General features: G+C 42.6%; 2 protein-coding genes across 2 annotated transcripts; one reads left to right on the forward strand and one right to left on the reverse strand.

Moving 5' to 3' along the window:
* Positions 1 to 959: 959 nt before the first annotated feature.
* Positions 960 to 2,040, reverse strand: LOC136488903 (chitinase 2-like). The gene has a single exon (XM_066485679.1). It carries the CDS (start codon positions 1,998 to 2,000, stop codon positions 1,065 to 1,067), a length of 936 nt encoding a protein of 311 aa, XP_066341776.1. The 5' UTR covers positions 2,001 to 2,040; the 3' UTR covers positions 960 to 1,064.
* A 2,235-nt stretch (positions 2,041 to 4,275) lies between these two features.
* LOC136488913 (histone acetyltransferase GCN5-like) lies at positions 4,276 to 9,478 on the forward strand. The gene is made up of 13 exons (XM_066485687.1): positions 4,276 to 4,877; positions 4,979 to 5,043; positions 5,115 to 5,195; positions 5,437 to 5,508; positions 5,821 to 5,989; positions 6,427 to 6,470; positions 6,573 to 6,672; positions 6,776 to 6,844; positions 7,379 to 7,433; positions 7,848 to 7,963; positions 8,446 to 8,539; positions 8,635 to 8,776; positions 9,091 to 9,478. The coding sequence occupies exons 1-13, from the start codon at positions 4,401 to 4,403 to the stop codon at positions 9,152 to 9,154; spliced, it is 1,548 nt and encodes a 515-aa protein (XP_066341784.1). The 5' UTR covers positions 4,276 to 4,400; the 3' UTR covers positions 9,155 to 9,478.
* Positions 9,479 to 10,428: the final 950 nt, after the last annotated feature.

Below are 10,428 nucleotides of genomic sequence, written 5' to 3' on the forward strand. Positions count from 1 at the left end.
TTTTAAAAATAAACCTTCTTTGCCGAGTGCCTAATAGCAGACAATCGGCAAAGGACGTGGACGAACACCGTTACGCGGGGCAGCCTATGCCGAGTGCCGTGATTTTGCCGAGAGCCTAGCACTCGGTAAAGAAGTCCTTTGCCGAGAGCCTTTTTTTTGCCGAGTGTGTCCAACATTCGGCAAAGAACTCTTTGCCGAGTGCAATTCTTTGCCGAGTGCGACACTCGGCAAAGAAGGTCTTTGTCGAGTGTCCGATTTTTGACACTCGGCAAAGAATTTTGCACTCGGCAAAGATCATGTTTCCAATAGTGTAGATAGCTAACGAGATGCGTCATCAGTACACGACACAAACACAAACACTTGCAGTGCTTAGTAGTTGCAGATTTCATCTCACTAAACCATTTTTTACTATTCTTATTTAGGTGTAAGTTCTATGTTCAATTGGTGTAAATTGATTGTAAATGAGAATGGTCAGAACTACTAGAACAATTTTCTAATCTTTTTTCTTTGCTTTTTTTGTATGTTTTATTTGGTTGTCCTTTGAAACCTTTCAATTTAGCTTTCATATAAATAATCTGACATATTTTTTTTCCCTAATCAGGTGTTTAGGTGGCATCCAACACTCAGGTGTCAGATGCCCCTAAAACACCGAAGTGCTGAGTAGACAGATTCAATCCTTATACTCATTCCCACGTCGTTAGTTGCTAAGCACACCCGTAGGTAAAGAATAGACAAGCAAGGGTACAAAAGAAATATATGTCTATGCAAATGTAGACTAGTTAGCTGACGAGATGCGTCAGCAGTAGACGACACAAACACAAAAACTTGTAGTAGACTGGAAGTAGAATTTCAAGAGCACATGCATTATCTTAACAAAAGGATTCCTCAAAAAAAAATTATCTTAAACAAAGGGTCACAGCGACTTAGCAACTGACAATTTGAGCGAGATTATTTTATTCTCCATTATATTCTTGAAACAACATTTTATTTTCCATATTATTTACGGTAATAAAGGGGTAATAATAAATAGTTGAAGCAAGGTCCAGTCCAGCTGCAAAATATATCTACTGGCTGGTGGCGTTGGCCAACAGTGCCTGCGCTTGTGTCTCGTACTTGAACCCTTGGCTCTTAGAGTAATCCGCAGCCCAGATGAAGATGCCGTAGAGCTTTCCCTGCGACTGCAGAGTCTGGCAGGCGCTGAGCGCCGTATCAACCGGCACCGAGGTAGTCGTCGGCGCCGTGGTGAAGCTGGCCAGGATGTTGCCGCCGGGGTAGTTCACCATCTGCTCGTCGAAGTAGTTCACGTACTGGTCCGCGGTTGTGCTCTCGTCGTACGCGTAGAACTGGAAGTTGATGTAGTCTATCACGCTAATCCCATAGCTCGCCCACAGCGCCTGGTAATGGCTCTGCACGTCGGCGTCGGCGAACGGCGCGATGGACGCGAACTTGATCACCCCGTTGCTCTTGAGCGTCGTCACCAGGCGGCCGATGCACTCGGCGAAGGTGGCCGGGTCCGCCTGGAACTGCTCGTAGTCGATGTCGATGCCGTCCAGGCCGTACTGCTGGACGATGCTGGTCAGGGAGGAGACGGCGTTGTCGACCCACGAGTCGGCGGAGGTGACGTTGAAGAACACCGGGCTGTTGTTCACGGTGGCGCCGCCGAGGCTGACGGCCACCCGCACGTTCGGGTTGCTCTGCTTGATGGCGGCCACCGCGGACGGCGTCAGCACCGAGTCCTGCCAGAAGATGCTGAACTGCCCGTTGGTCGGAGATGGAGGATCGGTTGTGGTGGTGTAGTCGATGACGAAGGAGAGGATGAAGTCGAACTGGACGTCTTGGTTGATGGGCACGTCGCTGAACTGGACACCGTTGAAGATGGCGCCGATGTAGTCGCGGAAGAGGTTGGAGTTTGCTGCTGTGGTCGTTGGGGCATGGAGGAGGGCGATGACAAGGGCAGCAGCTGGGAGAAGAACGGCTGCAATGAGCTTTGAGGAGCCCATGGCTGGTAGCTTTTCCTTTTGTAGAAGAGAACCGGTTTGCACTGCTGCTTGCAATGGTTGGAGATGCGACTGCGGAAGGATCCTGTATTTATAGATTGTCTTGAACTAACTTCAATAAGAATTTTATTCTTTTTCAAACTGAAAGCAAATGATTCTTAAGGTTGAATGGACTTTGGTATGTCTCATCTCATCTAAATGTCAGTTTCTTGATTGGAAGAAGCTGAAACTTGAATGTTGCAGTCATTGGGTACGGAGGAGGATACAGTAACACTTGTACAAACAGGGGTAAGGGGGGATTTACGTGTGTTTGAGTGCAGTGCAGTTCTGACCTTCCAACTGGCAGTGCAATGTCTTATCCAACTTGGATGTCTTTGGAAATACACCAACAGCGTCACAAAAATGACTACTCGAACTCGCAAACAAACATTGCTGGCGCACATCCAGAAGATCCGATAGCAGCCAGTAGGTACATAATGCAGCATAAAGTTGACTTCCCGGCCAAATACATCATTGTCTTCTTAGTTTGGAATCTTAGGGAAGGTGCAAGGGAAAAATTGCCTTTCTTGTATGCTTTAGTTCCGCAGTTTGCGGTTGCGAGGCTTAAATTTGAATCCTTGACTTTCTCTGCTCTTGTAAAAAAACTCATATCAACAACTCTCAAACTCACCTCCCAATCTTTTGGCGCTTAAAAAAAACCATCCCCACACGCTTAAAGTTACATGTGCGTATCTTCATCCCAATTTGAGGTGGAAGTATGTGGAGAAGAAAAAAAAAAAGTAGGACAGAGTTCCTGCAAATGTACAGGAGAAAAATAAAGTATAAAAGTGGTTAGTGTGATTTAGAAATAATTTAGGATTCCTAATGTAAAATTACCTTCTATCTTTTAGGCGCAAGATTTTGAAAACTGTTGGAGTTGTAGCTTTTTTATGTCTCCCAATATATTTTGCAAAGGTTGAAAAACCTGTTTTTGGGAGTATTTTTTAGATACCGTTGGAGATGCTCTTAGTTACGTAAAGTCAGACTGTTTCAATGTATCACCCGTGAACCCTACAAGGTTGGGTCAACACAGGTCCAAGAAATTAGGCTTGTGTGGAGGTAGAGGTTGAAAGGAGCTTAGCAATTTGATTCAATGTTTGGATGTATGCCTAGCCACCTAAGTTTGAGTTTTCTTCGATTTGAATTTAGGTGCTAGTTTCTTCTCAATATAAAGTCTCATAGGTTGGTCGTCTAGTTTGTGCTTCTCCAAGGTTGTGATAGAGATTCTACTTTTAGGCTACCAACTTTGACTCCGAAAGAGAAAAATAATACATTGAAAAGGAATGATAACATCATTCAAACAATAATAATGCATTTCTGCACGAAGTATGCAATAAACTGAAATCTATAATAGCAGAAAAAACTGATTGCAAGAAACATCACTTACCTGAGAGTGCCCTTAGCATGGTTGCCTCACTACATAAAAGAGCAACTAACATTGTCGAAGTTTATTTATATTGTTGTATTTGCCATAAAAAGCCTACCAATTTGCAAGGACGCTTCTTTTTGGCTTAAATCCCATGTATCTGTTAAAAAAAATCTGAGAGAACTTCATATCATTATCACATTTGAAGCGAGCTTACTATTACAATAATCCTCATAAGATGTGGTAGTAAAAAAAATTCTAAAGTTCTCACAATAATAGAAAACAAAGTAACCTCTACATTTGCATTCTTACCTATATATGTTGTTATGAAAAAAAATATAAAGTAACACATTTTTATTTGTATAATTATCCATCTCAGTCATCATAAATAATAAAAAATCTCTTTTAAATCTACATATAAACTATCATGACAAATAATTTAATATTCATAAAGTACGCTATACATATTCTAAATTACACACTTCTATAACTGTAAAGTTAAAAGTAAGCATAATGCTAGAAAGTTTTAGATCTCATCAAAAGTTATAATTTTTTTTTCAAAAATTATCTCCATATGACCTTATATAAAAAAAATATTTTTTTTCTAAAATAGGATAGTCTTGTCAACGGACCAATAGAAATGACATGACACAATTTTCATGTAAAATATACGCTGGTATCTGGCGTGTTTTAGCGTGACACACCTTACCATGCATATGTTACCGTTGTTAGAATTAGAATTAAAAATAAAAGTTGTGTTGGTTATTTTTAAATATGATTAAATAAAAATGTTGATGGGTCCCAAAAGCAGTGACAAGGTCCAATTTCTGCATGTCCCACGGGCCAGTGAGACAGCAGATGTCCAAACTCGAAAGCACATCCTTCTCTCCCCTCTTCTCGCACCGCGAACAAGCGGAACACCTCGGAAGCTTCCGGCTCCCAGATCTCCCGAAGAACCCTAACCCCCCAACCTTCTAGAACCTCCCCTCTTCCCCCGCATGGACGGCCTCGCTGCGCCGTCGCCGTCCCACTCCGGCGCCACCTCCGGCGGCGGGGCCTCCCACCGCAAGCGGAAGCTCCCGCCGTCGTCGCTCTCCGACGCCACCGCCGACGAGGACGACGACACCACCGCTCCGTCATCCCCCTCCACGGCCCCATCCTCGCCCTCCCGACCGTCCTCTCCATCTTCCTCACACTCTGACGATGACGACGACGACTCGCTCCACACGTTCAATGCCGCGCGCCTCGACGGCGCGCCGGGTGGGGGCTCCGCCTCCGGCCGTCCTCCGAAGCCGGATTCCTCATCAGTGTCTGCTGCGGCGGCCGCCGCCGCGGCTGCGGCGGGCGGAGGGCCCAAGCCGGAGCCCGGCTCGGCGACCGCTGGCGACGGGAAGGAGGACCCAAAGGGGTTGTTCACGGACAACCTTCAGACCAGCGGCGCGTACAGCGCCCGTGAGGAGGGCCTCAAACGCGAGGTCAAGGCTTCTTTTTTATTTATTTTATTTCACTTTTCCCTGCCCGCTGATAGTATCAGTTGATTTGTGGCGGAGAATCTGAGACAGTTGAATCTGTTCAGGAAGATTCGGGAAGGCTAAAATTTCTCTGTTATTCTAACGATGGTGTTGATGAACACATGATATGGTTAGTAGCATTTCTGACTACTCTGTTGAGCAGTATGGCGCTAGTTTTTATGAATTATGTGTCTTCCGCAGGTTGGTAGGTTTGAAGAATATCTTCGCCCGGCAGCTTCCTAATATGCCCAAAGAATATATTGTGCGCCTTGTCATGGATAGGTAATGCCCAATATAATCCGCCTATGGTTTAGCATTTACTCATAATCCTTGCGGCTTTGGAAATGGGAATAAGATTAAATTCCTTCTGTGGTAGTTAAGGGCCTGTTTGCTTAGTACCCTGGAAACTTGCCAGGCACAGGCTTGCAGTCCCAGGCGTAGGATTTCATCTGCCTGTGGTCCAGATTGTTGCCTGGGAGGCAGCATCGAAACATGCTCTAACTCCTTGTGTCATATGCCACAGAACTCACAAGTCAATGATGGTTATCAGGAACAATATTGTCGTGGGAGGCATTACTTATCGCCCTTATGCAAGGTAATGCTGCCACTTTGGTTACTTTACTATTTGTTATGTTATATTTGATATTTCATATGCGCTCTTTCTATTTGAAGATCCAATAGTTCTTTGCAACTAAAAGCAAATGGCTCACAACTGACACCACTCACTTTATGAGCAAATGTTGGCCGATCAAGATATTGCGTTGTAACTTCGCACTTATTCAGGAAATCCACTGCTTTGATAATATTAAAACAGCTGGCAAGTTAGAATGTAGGATGGAAACATGTGCATGCTTTTGTTTATCCCGCATTTTTTTATTGTGCTAATTTTTATTTTTGGAAATCATAGCCAGAGGTTTGGAGAAATAGCGTTTTGTGCTATCACAGCTGATGAGCAAGTTAAAGGCTATGGAACAAGATTAATGAATCATTTGAAGCAACATGCACGGGATGCTGATGGGCTCACACATTTCTTAACCTATGCTGATAATAATGCTGTTGGCTATTTTGTAAAGCAGGTATGGCTGCCTGACCTTTTACTTTATATAATCTATATAATCTATTTCTTTCAATTTCTTGTTTGCATGTATCAGTAACTAAAAAACTTCAGAAACTACATGTGTGACATATGTAGTACACCTAACCTCACACAATAGATATAACTCAAAATACTTAAAGACCTCTTTATGCTTTAGAAGGTTGTGGAGTATTGATGGGTTGGATTGAATGTCCTGTATAATCAATATTGGGCACAATGTTTCTGATAATCATTAATATCAATTTGAACTTTAACATCCCAATTTATCTGCAAGCAATTTCTTAGTCAGGTATAGATTAATTCTCTTAGGTATGACGTCCAAAATAATTGTTTTCATACTTGTTAGTAAAAAATTGCATTGCAAAAGGACATGATTTGCCCCTTTTTTTTTCTTATTTTCTCATTGGCAACGTATAGGGTTTCACAAAGGAGATCACATTGGACAAAGAAAGATGGCAAGGGTAAGCCTGTCATTTACATGTCTTTGTTTCCAATTATATCGTTCCATATTCTTTTTAGGAGTTTATTTGCCAATGTTGAACTTAACAGTTTGCTGGTTCTAGGTACATTAAAGACTATGATGGAGGAATATTGATGGAGTGTAAAATTGACCCAAAGCTGCCATATGTTGATCTGGCAACAATGATTCGACGTCAAAGGCAGGTAAAGTAATAATAGGCTAATGACTGCACAAAACAGAATGCATCCAGCTCATGATTAAATATGTCATTTTCCTTTTGTCGTTCACTGTATTACATTTCTACAGGCCATTGATGAGAAGATCAGAGAGCTTTCTAACTGCCATATTGTTTATCCAGGAATTGATTTTCAGAAGGTTAGCTTTTTCCTTCATGGGCTCAACTATATTGGGGTGTGCTTCATCTAAACACCCCTTATTTTTGTACTCTGGTGGAACAGGAGGGGGGGGGGGGGGGGGGGGGGGGAGGGGACCTGCTAGGTTGCTAGGTACAAAGAAACTCCTTTTTTTCTCAAACACACAAGAAGATTTCGTATCATTTTGTTAAGAAGGAGAGTACACAGGAAGAAAAAAAATTCCTCCCTGAAACAACACAAACAAGACACACAACACCAGTACACTTACAAATTGCTAGGTATAAAGAGACTCGGTAGTTGATTCTCTTTGTAGAGGAAATTACTTCTAGGAATAATTTGTTTTGTCAGCTGCACAAAAATTACCTTTAGGAAAAGAGGCTGGTACACCTTGTTATGAATGAGGCTTGCCTGCACCAATCACCATGCATATTTTGTTCTCTTTGGGTTTGTGCTAGATAGTATACGAATACAAATGAAGAATAGTAAGAATGTAAGATCTATCATTTATAAGTATCTCATATTTGTTTCTTTGTAGAAAGAAGCTGGCATTCCAAGAAGACTGATAAAGCCAGAAGATATCCCTGGTCTGAGTAAGTTGTTATATTCAGACTTGTTTTGTTGTTCGCCCTTGATAGTTTTTGACAGTTAGGACTATCTTGGATATTTTATTGTTCACCCTTTATGATCAGGTTTTGGCATTTAGGAGGTCCATCTTGGATGTTGTATTTTTAATTTGGTAAAATCCCGATTTTATAAACATGCTGCATGCTGAATTATCTGCAGCTGATATATTCAAAAGGTGTTTCAAATTTCTGAGTGCATTAGTGTTGGTTTGTTTTGAAAATCTCAAATAAGTAACAGCATCAGGAGTAAATACTAGGGACTGTTAAACATACAATACCTATCTTTGTAAGAGAAAGCTGTTTATTTCCATTTTTTTATTATGTATTTACTGTTGATTTAGTAACGATAGAAGTCTGAGCTTGGCTATTAATGTGATGCAGGGGAAGCTGGGTGGACGCCTGATCAGTGGGGTCATTCTAAATCACGATCAGCATTCTCCCCGGACTATAATACTTACAGGCAACAACTTACTAACCTTATGCGGATATTGTTGAAGGCAAGTTATCTATTTATCTGCACAAATCTTAGCAGATGGTACATGTTACATAGTACTCCCTTCCAAATGCAAGTCACTTTAGCCTTGTCCTAATTTAGACTTCTCTACTTTGACCAAGTTTGTTAAAAAATGCAGAAACATCTACAACATCAAACCATTAGATACACCATGAAATATTTTCATAGTGTATTTATTTGATATTGTAGATGTTAACATATTTTTCTATAAACTTGTCAAAGCTAGAGAAGTTTGACTTAGGACAAAGTTAAAATGACTTACAATTTGGAACGGAGAGGGTAGTTCCTACAAGTTGATTGCACTGAACATATTATAAAGATGTACCTTGATACCAACCATAGATTTATGTAGTTCCATACCAAAGATATGGCAAATCAGCTAAAAAGACATACTCCTGCTCATGTGAAATTGAGAAAGACATCAAATGATTTATTTTTACTTGTAACACGGACATCCCATTGCAGAATCTGAGTGAACATCCTGATGCTTGGCCATTTAAAGAGCCTGTGGATTCACGAGATGTTCCAGACTATTATGATATCATCAAAGATCCTATTGGTGTGTTTGAACCGCGTCTATATCTCCTTTATACAATCAAAGTGACATTTTATTTAGGTGAACAACCAGTGTTCAAAATGCATGCCTGTCTGCAGATTTAAAGACGATGTTAAGAAGAGTCGACTCTGATCAATATTATGTGACCCTAGAGATGTTTGTAGCCGACATGAAGAGAATGTTCAACAATGCAAGAACTTACAATTCTCCAGATACTATCTATTACAAATGTTCGACACGGTGAGTTCTTTTTATGTACTTTGTTCTCGCAGCCAGGGATGTATGTTCCTGGCCAGTCAGCTGGAAACTGAGTGACATCTGGTTTTCGGAGATTTTCTAGTTGGCTGCTTTATCATGTTCACATTATCTAACCTATATAATCAACCATGCCATTCTATCTTCTAAATGGCACAATGCCCAGCTTAAATCTGGCTGATACAGTTTACACCAGCTGGCAGACTAGGGCTGAAAACCTTGCAACTCTGGCCTCTGGTTACCTCAAGCTTTTGGAATCCACCATGTGACTATCGATTTTGTTGTTTTTGGTCACGCAGGCTTGAAAATTTCTTCTCGACCAAAATTGCTTCACTGGTTGCACAAGCCTCAACCAAGAGCTAGACTGGCGTGGGTTCACTGGACACTGTTGTCGCATGTTGTAACATTATTAAGTTGTATCTGATATAGTTGTCGCCTTGCTGAATGTTCTGCACGGCGATGAACTTTTAGTTTAGCATGCTCTCTTTATTTTAACCAGGAGGGACACTGATTTTTACATTTTTGGGGCTCAACCTGGTAGGCCTACTAATATAGATTGAGGAGATTCTGTAGTTTCCAGCACCTATGGGTAAAGATGTTTTTCGGCATCCTTGGAGAAGTACAAATTATAACCTACTCATAATTTTGTACTGTAGCATGAACTACACCTGTTTACCCCCTTGTCAGGTACTGTAGCATGAACTAGAATCCTTGCAGCCGTGATGGCTTAAATCTGCAGCGAACAGGCCTACTATAGGTACTAGTAAAAATTATGACTTACAATTTGGAATGGAGTGAGTAGACTGTTAAAGAAAACTTAATAGATGTGAAGTCATGAATTAAGGCATCATAGCTGAATAGGTAAAAGGGTTGTCTAATTCATAACAATAGAATCAAGTATCTGCATAAAAGGACCCAGAATGTCGTCGGGAAAATTAGTTCTATAGCACCAAAAAAATCACGTTTTTGAAAAATACCATTGAAAGATCTCCAACACGTGAAATGCCATCGAAAGAGTCCTCCGTTACCCATAACTAGCATTCTGTCACGGTTTAGAGGTAACACCTTGAATTCACCGTCCTCGCCTTCTTCTTCCCATCTGCTCATCTCCCCTTTTTCCCTTCCGCTGAGAACCAGTGGACAAGCCCCTCTCCCTTCTGCGTCAGCTTCGGCTTAGATGGAGTCCATGCGCGCTAGGGTCCGGATGATGCGCACGGGCAGACGGGTGATGAACAGTTCATGCGGCGTGGCTCCTTGCTCCACCTCGTAGCCAACAGCTCTAGCCTGTGCGAGGGCAGGCAGCTCGCGTAAGGTAGCGAGTGCGGCGGGTCACGGTTGCGAGCACGGATGCGCGAGCGCAGAAAACGGCGAGATGGATCCTCGGCTGGGTGGCTCCGTCGGCCCGCATGGAACCACCGGCAGCCAGGCGGGCGGACGAGCGCCAAGGCGAACAGGCACACAGCGCAGCGAGGTAGGACATCAAGTTCAAGACGTAGGCGGCGCGCGGCGATGTCGGGCCGCGGCTGCACACCCTGGCACACCACGGCGACGTCGTTGCGTTCCACTTCCACCTGCTACTTGAGGAACACCAAATAAAACTTCACCTCGACGCCGTCGAAGTGCTGCTGCGTCTCGGC

This window comes from Miscanthus floridulus, chromosome 1 (assembly GCF_019320115.1).
Source record: "Miscanthus floridulus cultivar M001 chromosome 1, ASM1932011v1, whole genome shotgun sequence".
Taxonomy (NCBI): Eukaryota; Viridiplantae; Streptophyta; class Magnoliopsida; order Poales; family Poaceae; genus Miscanthus; species Miscanthus floridulus.